Source organism: Notothenia rossii (genome assembly GCF_949606895.1).
Source record: "Notothenia rossii genome assembly, chromosome: 9".
NCBI lineage: Eukaryota > Metazoa > Chordata > Actinopteri > Perciformes > Nototheniidae > Notothenia > Notothenia rossii.
Window position 1 is genome coordinate 60093664 of NC_136907.1, and position 14642 is coordinate 60108305.

At 39.9% G+C, this 14642-nt stretch overlaps 2 protein-coding genes across 4 annotated transcripts in view; both read left to right on the forward strand.

Moving 5' to 3' along the window:
• Positions 1 to 8982, forward strand: part of pik3r2 (phosphoinositide-3-kinase, regulatory subunit 2 (beta)) — a 33462-nt gene extending 24480 nt beyond the window's left edge. For all 3 annotated transcript variants that reach the window (XM_079649457.1, XM_079649458.1, XM_079649459.1), the window contains exons 12-16: positions 575 to 717; positions 929 to 1105; positions 1206 to 1277; positions 1431 to 1601; positions 2364 to 8982. In XM_079649457.1, coding sequence (XP_079505583.1) covers positions 575 to 717; positions 929 to 1105; positions 1206 to 1277; positions 1431 to 1601; positions 2364 to 2571 — 771 coding nt within the window. In that variant the 3' untranslated portion in view covers positions 2572 to 8982. The remainder of the gene's footprint in view (positions 1 to 574; positions 718 to 928; positions 1106 to 1205; positions 1278 to 1430; positions 1602 to 2363) is intronic.
• Positions 8983 to 10404: 1422 nt separating this feature from the next.
• Positions 10405 to 14143, forward strand: ifi30a (IFI30 lysosomal thiol reductase a). Its single transcript, XM_079649470.1, has 7 exons — positions 10405 to 10653; positions 11966 to 12154; positions 12452 to 12526; positions 12668 to 12760; positions 12910 to 13062; positions 13709 to 13777; positions 13883 to 14143. Exons 1-7 carry the CDS (start codon positions 10522 to 10524, stop codon positions 13946 to 13948), a joined length of 777 nt encoding a protein of 258 aa, XP_079505596.1. The 5' UTR covers positions 10405 to 10521; the 3' UTR covers positions 13949 to 14143.
• The last annotated feature ends 499 nt before the right edge of the window (positions 14144 to 14642 follow it).

Genomic DNA, 14642 nt, shown 5'->3' on the forward strand with positions numbered 1-14642 from the left:
ATGCTTTTAACTTCAACATATACAAAAAAAATCTTTCCGGGGGAGCATGGGACCCCCCTAGAGGAGGTTGGGTCCCCCTCCCCCGCCCCCCCCACCCCACCCCACACACACTTAAATCATGTTCACATGGATAGGAAACGAAATACATTTGCACACATCTTGTGTCCATATCTTTCTGTTTTGGTGGTAGTGCCACAACCGTGCATGCATGCGCGAGACATGGTAAGATATCTGGATTCAGAGGTTGCTTTTTCTTTGCACAGCATGAAAGAAAGGCCAAATGAATGGGCTTTGATTTTAATATTTTTAAGCAGAGATCAATCATTTGTACGGCCCTCGGAGGATATTGAAAAAATTGAAATGGCCCTTGAGAGGAAAAAGGTTCCCCACCCCTGATCTAAGTGCTGTGCTGTTAACTTGTGCAGTGTGAGAAACAAAGTATCCAACCTTCAGAAGAACATAAGCTTCACTGTCTCAAAGATGAAATACATGAAGCTAAAATGGCCTAATGTATATCAGCAGATAAGGATCAACGGGTCGTCACAGTCTGTTCCTCTGTCCCTGTCTCCCTCAGGAGCTGCAGATGAAGCGCACTGCCATCGAGGCCTTCAATGAGACCATCAAGATCTTTGAGGAGCAGTGTGAGACTCAGGAGCGCTACAGCAGAGAGTCTTTGGAGCGGTTCCAGCGCGAAGGCAACGAAAAAGAGATTCAGAAGTAAATTCATATTTATGTGCTTGTGTTTCTGTGTATCCTTGATGAATTCACCTTCGAAAGAAGGTTGGCATACGTTTAAAGCAGGCAGATGCAGAGCATGAATACCATTTGTTTTACTGAACTATAAAGGGGAACTAAGCTGCTAAATTGGAATGTATTCGTTTTTTGTTTAACATTTTAAAACCTATTTATCGCTATTCTCTCAAACCAGAATCCAGAGCAACTCGGAGCGTTTGAAGTCTCGTGTGAAGGAGATCCACGACAGCAAGTGTAAGCTGGAGCTGGACCTGAAGGAGCAGGTCTCTGACAACAGGGAGATCGACAAGAAGATGAACAGCCTCAAGCCCGATCTCATGCAGCTCCGCAAAATCCGAGACCAGTATTTAATGTGAGAATACATTAAAGTTAAAATACATACACTCAATTATTATCCTTATATCTTGAGTGTGATAGATCAGCATTACATCTGTGGTGCCCTGGCTTTGCAGATGGCTGACTCAGAAGGGGACAAGGCAGAAGAAGATCAACGAATGGCTGGGCATAAAGAACGACGCTGATGAGTGAGTGTTCAGACATGCTGTAAAGCCTCAGAGACGTGTGCTCTGATGTCCTGGCGCTGCTGTATCTCCACCTGTCATTTAGAGAGTTGCTGAAGCTTCATGATTGGCTGACGATATAACGTGTGACTAAAGTATCTGCTGCCTTATTTCCAGGTCCTACTCGCTGGAGGAGGACGAGGGTTCACCGCACCACGAGGAGTGCACCTGGTACGTGGGTGACATCAAACGCACCGAGGCTGAGGAGATGCTGAGAGGCAAATGTGACGGGACCTTCCTCATCCGTGAGAGCCAATCACAGAAGGGCTCCTACGCCTGCTCTGTTGTGTAAGTTTAGTCATTCTTTTTTAGTTTTCACTGTGATGATCTTTTTTTTTGTCTACTAAAATAACTGACCAAATGTATGCAAATGATAGCGGAATATTTCTTAACTATTTAAACACTATTGAATAAGCCCATTGAATTTGATTTGGGAAGCTAAAACTAATGAAAATGGAAAAGATATAAAGCTTGCTGTGGAAGCAATATATTTTAGAGAGGCGACCATCCGTTGTTTGATCGTGCTTTTGTGAACAGGAAACACCCCATGTCTACTGTTTTATAATTATATTGTTTTGTATTTATTTTTGCTTGTTTCTTTTCTTTTTATTATACGGTGGTCTGTTTGTTGTTTTTGGGTCACTAAAAAGGATAGAACTGTTAACTGAGCAAATTGTTCTATAAATACTATGTGACATTTTAAACTTTACAGTGGTAGCAGACAGTATTAATGCAAATTTGACCGACTGATCAAATGGAAAACATCTAGGATCACTAAGTCCGCCATGGCTCTAATAACTTATTGCAGATTTACGTTTGCTTCAAGACAAATGACTTCTTTAATGGACTTTTAGCACGGCAGATATTTGGACTTGTAGCAGGAAAGGCACAGTCGAGACACATTTCACTAACGAGGGCTTTGAGTTTTTAGTGTTATTAATGACATATGTGACATATTTTCTCTTCTACAACCAGTCCAAATATCTGCTGTGAAAGAGTCATGTATATATTTTCCCATAATTAACATTTGATGTCTGTCCTTCTCTCCAGTGTGGAGGGTGACGCCAAGCACTGCGTCATCTACAAGACGGCCACCGGTTATGGATTCGCCGAGCCCTACAATCTGTACTCGTCCCTCAGAGACCTGGTGCTCCACTACAAGAACGTCTCCTTGGTCCAGCACAACGACCAGCTGAATGTAAACCTGGCCTACCCAGTCCTGGCCCGCTCTCAGAACCAGAACCAGCACCCCAGATGAATGATCAACCAGCAGTGTAAGACACCGGCCAGGGGGGGAAACAACATTTTCACTTGTATGCGTTGGAAAAAAAGAATCCTCCAAACAATGCTTGTTCATGTTTAAGAGAAAAAAGACTCGACAGCCATGATTTAAAATTCATCCTTTTTGGGCTGGAAGCTGGTGCTTATTTTCCCACACCAACCCCAGCAAAGAGCACTCCTTGCTGACAGCATGGCTTCAAAATAAGCACAGTACTACCAGTATCAGAGCACTGTACAGTTAGCCCGGCTGACGCAGTGAGTTTGAACTTTAGGAGAGTTAGCCAGCCTTATCTGTACAGTAATGAAAAAACAAGAAAGTGTGAGAGTTTCACAAGAAAACACCTTCGGTACGGAGAAAAAAACAGTCAAGATGTGTTCGAAGAAGAAGACAAAATAAGCACACAACAATGTTGTTTTCAAGATCATGGGGAAGAGGAGGGGGAAACCAGATGGAGGAATGATTTACAGAAGGCACTTTTGTTTTTTTTGCCTTGAACACGTGATAACTGTCCATAGACAAAGGCCCGATCTGTCATCCCCAGACTGCCTGCAAACTCTCCGTCGACAAACGCCTGAGCTGTCGTCCGCTGAGAGGACTGGCTGGGCTGAAGCGGGCTGCTCGCTTCACACCTACATGTACAGGCTGAAAAACCACGGACCAGGGGCTTGAGTCACTGGAGCCGAGGGGGGTGAGGGAGGGAAAGCGAGAGAAATTGCCTGGGTTGATGTTTTGTATGGGTTTTAAAAAGATTGATTCAATTTCAAGCTTGCGTAAGTGCCATAGTAATAGCTTTGAATGACCACAAGCCTGTGTGACTATAACAAGGGGGCACGTCGAGGTTGAAAGAAGGAAGGAGGGGTTGAGCGGCTGTCGACAGCTACAGCTTTAAAAATAATACTCGTATATAGGTATATTTTTTATGAAATGATCTCTATTTCCAACTGCTTTGGCTCGTTGCACTCTCAGTGGGCCTCCTTTTGAATTGACGAGGTACAACGTACAGTAAATGCTGTATGGCGGCTTAGGAACGCATGGTACATTATTTGGTGTGTTGTGAATATAGAAAGGTAATCACAATACACTAAACGGAGAGGTACATTGATAAATGTAGTTTCACCACATGATTCAGGTTTCCTTTTTAAAGGGAAATTGTGGGAGTAATCCAGCATCACACGTCTCTTTATTTCTTCCTTCCTTTTTCATCTTCGTATATACTGTAGCACCTGTAGCCATTGACTTAAGGCATAACTGTTAGTGCTTCTCCTCTGTGTCTGGCTTCTTTATGCTAAAGACACTTGCAGAGCATCTATCTATGTGATTATTGTATCTTCGGTACTGTATTTGCCTTGTCTCTAGGTAGATTAGACTGTTTAGCGGTACTATGTCCTCGCAGATGTTTATTATTGTTTTTAAATGCAGATTTACTCACGGTACTTCCTTCCTTCCCGCGCTCGACTGTTCACTTATCACAAGCTTGACTCACAGAGCTGTAGAACATTTGATGTACAAAAAAAACAAAAAAAAAGCAGTAATATAAGTCATGTAAAGTATATCGCAGACATACAGTCAGTGTATCTGACACTACACAGTTTGATCGCTGTGATTCTTTTGTGTTTTCAGAATATTCGCTATGCTCTTAGATTCAGTTTAAGGATGCACAGTATCCAGCTAATGTGAGCCAAATGAAGGATGTCTTTTCATGTAGCAAGAAAACAAGTAACTGGTCCTTTTGCCATTCAGCATGGCCTCTTCGGTCTGAGAGATTATAGTATAGTATGCATGGAGTCCTTCATTTGGGTTGTTGTTTTTCTTTCTTCACTTGGCACCAGTGCTTAATTGTACTTTCTGTAGTGCAAGTACAGTATGATGTGTGCTAGTACTATGCACAACAGTCACATGTAGATAATAACTTCTGCCATTCGTTCCCTCCCTCGATCCTGGGCTGTGATGGGGAATTTCTCCCGGTTCACTCATAAAGATTGTACCATCGTTGTACTCTGTCACTTTCGAAGCACAGTTCATTTATTTAGAGGCAGGATTACTCAATTGTTGTTGGGAAAATGAGGCGTCACATGATGCCCCTTTTTTAGGTTTGATTTACAAAGCTGATATCTTGAGAATTAATGAAAATTAATAATCTCTTACATTTCTTACATGTAGACTCAGATTGCCAAAAAAAGAAACAAGTATTTTTGTAGAAAAGTATAGGAGAGTCAGACGTTGTGGGCAATAGAAGCTTTTAGAGAAAAGAAGTGCACTGTTTTTAAAGGTTGCACATTTGGCATTTTTTCACTTTTTTGTTAAGGAGGGATTGAAACCGAATTGAGATATTATCTACTCTTCCTCTCAAGAAATATAATTATGTACGTTTCATCTGAAGACCTTAGCTTCTGACAAACTCAATGCTTTTCGGCATAGTTTCATTTCTGTTTCACACATTTTCAGGTTTTTCCAAACAGACCAATCACACTTTCAAATGAACCCTAACTCAGCCTGAGAAGTTTCGAATCGAGACGTCATTTTTGATTTCGGTCAGGACGAATCAATTTGCACAGTTCTTGGCAAGTAGTAAATCCCAAGAATGAAACTAGAGGTGACGGCTGTGCTTCTGAAGGCTATAAACACGTGTGAGTTAGAAAGATTAGAAGTGCCTTTAAGTCATTGTGATGAGCTCGTCTTCTCCTCCTCTTCATCGGAGCGTCTCTCTACAAAGACGGTGCCACCACCACCATATGCTGTGCCCCCATGCTCACTCTTTTGCCATTTACCAAATTCTAAAAGGTAAAATAATGAGCATCGTGTGAGATTGTGTGTTAGAGCAAATCTGAGCATGTTCTAGATTTTAGTTGTGCCTATTTGTTGTTACATCTATAGTTGTTACATATTCCTTCTTTCTATGGTGGGGGCTGTACAGTAGCTTGGTTCTCTCTCACTGTGCACCAAAGCTAGATTTCTTTGGTGTGTTTTCTATTTGTCTGGTATATTTTTTGAGAAGTCTCAGATAAGATAGAAATGTGAACCATACACATCCAGGGCCCAGCCCAGTTTGAAGCTCATCTGATAAGCTCTCAAGTTAATGCATGCAGCATTTCTCAGTGTTTTATATAAAGAGTCAGTTCCTTTGCGAACAGGCAATCTGGTTGAGTCACCCGCCACTGCTGACACATCCATTATCCAGTTTGTTGGACCAACACTTTTGTGACTGCACTTTTTTTCTCAGTTCCACACACTCAAACTAGTGTGTCTGACGCCCAACAACCATAAACTCACACAGTGGTGAAGCTCAGTTGTCAATAGTGTTTTTAGTTGATAGTTTTATGGTCTCTCCTCCGTACAGTATATCGGGAATGATCGACAGTTTTCTTTATGATATCGGAGTATACAGTGTACAGTATATGCTTATGTTGTTTTGGCGGTCAACAGCTGTCATGTAATTCTGATGCTTTTTGACTGATTGCAATGTTTTCATTATAGAGTTAGTATTACTATATGGACTGTATAAACTCTAATACTTTCAAACAAACGGAGCTGATGGCTCATTATGCAATTTGTGTTCACACAGCATAATTGTCCAACTTAACAAGACAGAACATTTTCCTAAAAGGTAACTTCAACCAAATCACAGAAATACATGTGTTCACTTACCAATATCTAAACATGCAGATCGTTTACATTTTGAGATATCAATCCTTTCCAAGGTTTCAATAAACCACATAATCCACTTACCAAACAGTCGGGTTAATATATTTCGTTTCATGAAGAAACATGCGGTTTTGAAGCTGAATGGCTTCCTGCATCACTTGTTAAGATGAACTTTTTTGCAGTACAGGAAAAACACTTTTATCTGCCATATTTGCCATGTTAATCACAGATTATTGAAAGCTAGAAGCAATGCAACTTTAGTAGCAATGACACCTGGTCAGGCAGTGAGAGGGCAGGAGAGGAACTCTTTATTGTGCTTTGACTTCCAGTTGAGACTTTAAGCCCACTTTTGGCGGACGTTACTCTGAAACTCAAAGCTTTCATCCTGCTCGTCTAAAAAATATATGCATTTTATGTCCGAGCTTGTTGAAAAACATTTTTTTCTATATGACAAATGATCATTCAAGGGGTTAAATATTTTTTCATCCGCTTTGGTACACTGTAAATGATATTTCTTGAAATGGCCTCACACACAGAGCACATCTTTCACTGACTACAAAGAAACACACATTTGGTGTCTAAGGTTTTAAGAATGAGAGAATTACTAGAGAATAAATATTTTGAAATATATATACTTAGATATCTATATTTTTGGATGGTTGAATTCTGATTCGGACTGTGCTTGAAACGAATCGGAGAGAGGCTTTGATGTGAACGCGGTCTTTTGACTCGCTCTTTGCGCGGTTGCTTCGTACTCCTGCAGTTATTGAAACACATTTTTACTAATCAGCTGCAGTGAGCTTCATCGTGATTCGCAACAAACTGTGCTCACAGCTGACCGACATACAGGAAATCTATTAAGCATGATTATCAGGTGCGTTCAGAGGAAGAAGCAAGCTCATGTACATGTACATTCATATTTACAGAGCTTGGTCTTGGCTGCTTTGCATTTTATTAAATAATAGAGATTTGTTTTGTTTTTTTGAACATGAGAATCTTTTGTGTCTTTTTAGAAGATTCTGGTTTTGTGAGTAGATTGAGTGTTAACGTTGCACCACAAAAGATACACTTACAATAGTTTGCTGCCACAGAGATCCACCACAGACACTGAAGCTGTAACAGAGTGAACCATCTTACCACTGTATCGTCCCTCGGTGGATCTCTGCGGTCGCTGAAAGCAAAAAAAAACTGAGTTAAAAGGTACAGTTTGTGATCACTCCTTTACGCAGACCTTTGTACATGGAACTATGATGGCATTAGAAAGTGTTCTTTTATGGTGCCTGAGTATATGTTTTTTATTTGGCTTTTTAAAAAAGCCAATTGTTTGTCCAAGTGTTGGTTCTTTTTTTTTGTTTGTTTGTTTTGTTTATATCTGTTAATGATAACCTTACAGAGCCTATAAAGACAAAAATAAGCTAGCTTGAATTTTTTCCTCCGTACAGAAAAAAACGAAAAAAACAAATGTTTACATTATGTAATTAACCAAATAGTAAGTATGCGTTTGAGAATCAATCTGTCTGTCCCTCAAAGTGGCTGTGATAGATTGATTTATATTTCTTTATTTCCTCTGTCGTTTTAAACTTGAAAATGTTATGACTGCTTGTTCTGTTTCTGTTTTGGTTTGTTACTCTCTTTTTTTGACTAATGACAACAGTGCTCCCTCAATTTCAAAATAACAAGATTCATGTGTTCATAATACAAAGTCATCATCAGTCATTCTTTACCTGCTGACTACATCACATTACACTGAGCCTTGTATGTGCTGGAATGAACCCTCATTTGACACACTGTCTCATATTTGCTGTTTATATAAGTATAGATTACATAAAATAATCAGCAAGACTGCAAAGAATGGATATGGGGTTATCCACATGTTGTGCGTAATGCATGGGTACAGTTTTAGCATATTTTGAAATGAACTATCAAGATGATGTTGCACTACAAAGTAAATGATACTCGGATCTAAATCATTTGCTAACACATTTTAAGACCAAATGTACCCACTTTAGTCTCAGCTTGTTTGTTTCCATTGAAAATGAGGATGCCATCAACCACTGCACTTTCATTTCCACTTTCTCTGCCTTTTTCCTAACTGGTCATATCATCCGTCTTGATTTTGAACTGAAGGGTAGCCATTTTGTTTTATTAATCTGATTCTTCCCTGGTGTACAGTAGTTCATATCAAGACTCTGAATGTTGGAAACGAGATTGGCTGTGATTAATTTGGAAACAACCTGGGCAACATTACAGAGCGGCAACAATTTAAACATGTATCCACATTGTTTTACACTAATACCGTCTGGTCTGCTTTGCTCCACCATGTTGCCCAACAAGTTGCGTAATGTCACTTCCTCTGCATCAGATACAAGGCTGTTCATGCATTGTTAGCAATGATGTCTATTTCTTTAAAAAACGATAAACAATGGGGCAGTCAGATAAAGCTACTTTACACCAAAGTGCAATTGAACTCAGAGGGAGCACTGTTGTTTCAGCCAGTAGATGCCTATTGGTTGAGGTGTGCCCAACCCCTATGCACGATAAGATGGTTATTCTTCTTCTCTTCTCTTGTGTTATCCTCCCTCCGTTGGACTGTCAATTCAGATGGGACATCCTTCTTTCTCTCTCGTGTACAGCTTGCTTCAGAGTTGTGTTTGTCCTCAGACAGGTACTCTTTAATCTGTACGGTTCTTTCTTTAGGCTGATGCAATGATTTAAAAAGACAATAAAAGATATATAAAATCATAATGACTGTCTGGGTTTGTCTTTCGGTGTTGTTCTTTGGAGCATAATGTTGAGCGAATCATCAACTGATCACACTTTCACATACTCATGTATCAGACTATAATGGGCTGACTTCGCTGTACGTGAAACCATTCCTCATTTAAAGCACTCACTGAAAATAAAGGAACCATATGGCGTTGTATGACCACTACTACTGCTCTGGAGCAATGTTTTGGAGATATGGCCAAACGCATCAATAGCAGTGCACCAACAAATGAATTGGAAAACTGCCAGAATTTTTTTTTTTAATAATCTTTGCAAATGTTTTATGAGGAAAGAAGGCTTAAATGATACATGTTGCTAACTCCAAACCTACACATGGAAATCACTTTCTTATATTTCAGTTTCATAGGAAACTCTTTTCTAGAAAGCGGTTCAAATGAACACTGTACTTGGTTTTGTGGTGAAGAGTAAAACTAAAGGAAGTAAAAATATGTTTTTGAGAATGATGATGTTAGCCTTTTAAAAAGTATAATTGCTTAATGTAGTTTAAACCCACATACAGTATGATAACATGCATTCTCTTCCTTAAGAAGAGTTTGGAGACATAGACCTTATAAGGGTATTTCAAAATTCCCAATGAAGACATACATCTGAATGCTGACGACACCACAAGAGGGGGAGTGAGGACATATTGAATTTGTGACTTTGTCATACAGTATGATAGACTTTTTGATACACCATCATTAAATATGGTAAAGGCATATTTGAAAGTAGCACAGATTACACAAAACAGCGAAGCAGACGGGAAGCAGAGGGAGTCATGCAGTTGTGTTGTAATTTTGGCTTATCTGCCTCTTGTCCTGTTCTTTTAAAGAAGGCTGGGGTATCATGTGAGAGTCACCAGGTAATGTTCAAGGGTCAGTGTGTGTTTCTCATGACTCTTTCTTGAGCAAGACCTATGGCGTGAGGAGTTGAGCTGAGACGTGACATCATTTTATGATTAACCAGCAGGTGATGTGCAAACCATGCCAAAACTAGTATCCCATTAATGCATACTGAGAAATGATTACATTTTCAAGTTTTTGTGATGCAATCAATGACTTATGTTAAAGGTTTTTAACCAGTTCTTTCATTTTCAATTCCCAAGATTTGTGAAACCAGTGGTGGAATGTAACTTAGTATTTAAAGTAGGCCTAACTTTAAAAATAATACAAGTATGTACATTTTGCAATAGACCTATTTTTAACTAAGTAAAGGATTTCAAAATTTCTTAGTCAACACTACCATGTGAAACAATAGTCTTCTGACATTTTTGACTCATAATTTTCAGTCAACACAGTTGCGCACAGCATCAACGTTTCTCAGCATGGATCCTGCCTATGAACAAGTGACGCTGTCGTAATCATGTGACTGAGAGCCAATCAAAAATCAGGTAGCGTTCACGAGGAAGCGTCGGTGCGGTATTTAAAGTTGGACGCAGCGTATTTTGTAGGTCAGTACTGGGGGTGTTTTCTTCTTTGTTTTAAAGTGTTAAACCAAATACCTGTGCCGCAAGAGAAGATGAAGGCTGCTTTGCTGCTAGTTTTGACTGTTTGGTTAAATGTTCAGTACGGTGGTTGCACTTTTTCCTCTTCATGTTCACTCCCTCCGTCAAAGTGGTGTTCATCTCTGGACTCAGCTATCCAGTGCGGGGTAAGATTTAAGGTTTAATATTATTATCGTAATTTACATGTTCATTTTTCGGAATGAATGGTGTTTGTTAACATTAGAGCACACCCTGAATATACTTCTGGTCTTACCTAGATACCACTGCACTAGATAATACAGCAAAACAATAACACGAGTTGAGTGTCAACATCGCGTTATGTCTGCATAAGCTAGCTAGATTTCACTGTTGGGACTGCACACGTCACTACATTAATGACTTATTCGACTCATCCAGTCTGCTGTAACTAATTAAACGTAACAGAAACAAATGGTTCATTAAAGTGTCCGGGTGAGTAAAAAGGTATTTGGCGAAACATTTTCCTCATTTCTCTTTGTATCCAGCGTTAGCATTCTTCCCCCTGTTTTTTTAACAGTATAACTGTGTCGTTGTTAAGTTTAACAGGAGACGGCTACCTAAATGGTGTTAAGTGTTCTCTATGTCATCTAATTACATTACATTGCATTTAGCTGACGCTTTTGTCCAAAGCGACTTACAGGAAGTGCTATAAACCCTTAGAATTCAAACTCAGAACAAAAAAGAAAAGTGCTGGCATATCCACTTCAAACAAGCAAGGCCATTGTAAGGGCTGCTGCATAAGTTAAACTCCAAAAAAAATGAACTTTTGAGGAAGAAGTGGGCAGCCTACGTAGTAGTACCCAGCTGAAAACATACCTCTTCTCCCAAGCCTTCAACTTACCCTACCCCCCAACCCACTGACTTCACTCACACCCCACGCTGTATCTGTTATTCACCCCACGCTGCATCTCTTATTCATACATTCATCAACTTTTTCTTTCCTCTTTTCCATTATGTTGTCTTTTGCTCGTTGTCCTATGCTTGCTCCCCCCCTGTGTTGTCCTTTGCCTGTTCATGTAATGTTCATGTTCAATTTTCTTGTCCAATATGTTGTCTTCTGCCTGTTCACCCCCTTTCTGTACTTTTAATTTTTTTTGTAAGCGACTTTGGGTTATTGAAAAGCGCTATATAAATAAAAGTTATTATTATTATTATTATTATTATTATTGTGTATGCGACGACCGGATTTTTCTATGGAACAATCAAGGAGGAAGTTTAAACCTTTAAAAAAAAAAAACTGAAAAACCATATCATTTACATATTCGACTTTCTGGGTGAGCATTAATTTAAACTCCTATTAAATGGTAATGCCACCAACCTTAATTGAATTTCAGGAAAACAAACTGAAAAGTTTCCTCTTACATTTTTTGGTACCAAATGGAAAATGACACAGACAGACAGACAACAATAACCTCTAGCTGCTTTCCCCTCTTTTTGCAGGTTTTGAAGCAGTGTCTTCTGTCCAACTTCACCAGGTCCCATCAGACCTCAGACCAGGTGGAGGTGGGGCTGTACTATGAGAGTCTGTGTCCCGGCTGCAGGTTGTTCCTCACTCAGATGCTCCTCCCCACCTGGGTGTTACTGCAGGAAATCATGTCTGTGACTCTGGTGCCCTACGGCAATGCACAGGTAAGCAGTGGACGAACCCCATGGGGTGTACACTGGTCTAGAAACTCATCTTTAAATTATGATATGTTTTATATTGTTGTGCTGAAAAGTCATAAAGAATGAAAAGTTAGCGCAAAAGGCTTGTTTAAAACCATATACAGTCACTGAATAATCCAATAAACATAATTATCTGAGTGTGGATGTACCTTGAACTTGACCTGGAGGAATGGGCTTATCATGTGATGTATGTCATAATCTTGGTTTAGAAATGATTCTCTTTTTTTAATTTGTGAATCTCTTGCATGTTCCCAATCCCAGGAGAAAAATGTTGGAGGGAAGTATGTTTTTGAGTGCCAGCACGGAGAACAGGAATGTCTGGGAAACATGATTGAGGTACAGTAACATCCCCAACATGCAGAGGAAAAAACTGCCATCATTTCCCTGAGAAATGTTAATTCAAAATGCCTTAATTATTTTATTCTTAGTATTGTCACAATGCTGCCACTGATAAATGGACTCCCTTGTTCCTCTCAGACTTGTCTTCTGAACATGACAGACGCTAGTGCTGCTTACGAGACCATCCACTGTATGGAGTCGGCCGACGATGTTATCAGTGCAGCAAAGAGCGTAAGGAGGTCCCTCCCCGGTCATTTCGCTAGTGTCTTTGTCTCTCTCTCCTTCTTTTGATACATCTCTTCTGTCGCCGTCTCATCACTTTATTTATAATATCCCTACTGAAGTTGCTGTGTGTTAATTCCCTCCTTTGCTGATTGCAGTGTGTGGACCTCTTCAGCCCTGAGTTGAAGTGGGAAAGCATCGACAGCTGTGTGAATGGGGACAAGGGAAACCAGCTGATGCATCAGAACGCCTTGAAGACCCAAGCCCTGAATCCTCCCCATAAATATGTGCCCTGGATTACTGTTAACGGGGTAAGGCTCCAGCGCATCTTCTGGTAAAACATATGGCCTCTGGCGTTATGTAGGAAAAATATAACATGCTAGACCACAAGAAACTACAGCGTCAGAGCTAAATAGATCATCCCTCTTCCCATCATAACTCACTCTGAGGCCACTCTCCCTGCAATGCCCCCATTCTGCCACTGCCATTGATGCTCAGTGATGGTACATCTCCAGTGATGATATGATCTTGTGATTATTTTTGACATTTGATCTGCCCCAAAACTTCTCTCTGTAAGGGAAAGACAGCTGTGACTGTAATGTGTGTAGCTGCATCTTCTAAAGCCCAGCACCACCGAAGCCACTACCTCTCTGCCAAAGGGGAACTGAAGATGTTACAAATGGGTTGTCAGATAACACTTCAACACATATTAAACTGCAAATGTAAAGCATATAAATATCAATTCAGTCTGCCTGTAAGTGGCCATTTCTAATGGTTCTATTAAAATAGGGTGATGGGTGGCGTTTTTATTTCAAAGACTCTCCTTTATTCATATGGTGATCTGTCGCTTTTATCAATGCCTGTAGATCTGCTGTGTGAAAAGTCCACTATGTCCTTTGCCTAAATGCTTCTTGTTTCCAAGGCTTTAGGAGAGACTCATTCTTGTTTGATTTGCAGGCTCACACCGACGATCTGCAGGACAAGGCCTCGACTTCTCTCTTCTCTCTGGTCTGCAGCATGTACAAGGTGCAGATAATGCCCATTTTTCACTCTATTTTTAAGTCCAATTTAAGTGTGTGTGTTGTGAAAGTTCACGCCTCTCTTCATTAAGATGTTTATTTTTTTTCTCAGGGCCCCAAACCTGCGGCCTGTGGAGGGAGCCAGAGAGTTTTCAGAAGCTACTCCAACAATGAGTGAAGGAGCAGCCCTGCACATGTTGCTCTGTTCCAGGTGTGGCCCCCAATAAGGAGCACTGAACAATATCACCACATCTTCTTTAATCTTGGATTTTAATTTGTTTTTATAAAGGGAAAAAAAATGATCTCACTTTTATAACTTTCAGAATATAAATACAATACATTTTTTTGTCCTCATTAAAATGTTATCCACTGATTTCATAAACTCTTCTTTTTTTTTGTTCTAACATTTTGACTAATAGCCTTCTGCTATTTCCAGCATTCCTTGCATAATCTGTTCAAAGACAGTTTTCTATCAAAACTCTAGATGGCGCCATATATCAGAAACTAATCTTTAGTCCCCTGTTCCAGAGTTATTAACAAGTAACGTGTAAATAAATGCTGTACTACCCTTTATTATTTATAATGTTATTTAGGCATACTACTCTAAACTCTAAACCCAGTTTTTAACTTTGTATTCAAACACAGATACAAAGAATACTATATGATCCATCACACAAGGTGCATGTCAACTTTTAAGCCATAGATCATGGTCGGTTACTCGTAATGAGTTACAGCTGTGTTTTCCTTTTATCTAATGCATTTTTTTTAAACCTGCGTTACTGTGTGTGTGCAGCCGAAGGGGAGTGGCTCATTAAAGTTCATAACGTCTCCTGGGCCCAGGAGTTCAACACTTTTAATCCCTATCTGATCAG

Excerpts from the sequence above, each read along its gene's own strand:
- ifi30a (XM_079649470.1), top strand. The coding sequence starts at position 10,522 with ATGAAGGCTGCTTTGCTGCTAGTTTTGACTGTTTGGTTAAATGTTCAG. Across the intron at positions 12,155-12,451 it reads TGCCCTACGGCAATGCACAG|GAGAAAAATGTTGGAGGGAA; the intron begins GTAAGCAGTGGA and ends TCCCAATCCCAG. Across the intron at positions 12,527-12,667 it reads GTCTGGGAAACATGATTGAG|ACTTGTCTTCTGAACATGAC; the intron begins GTACAGTAACAT and ends TGTTCCTCTCAG.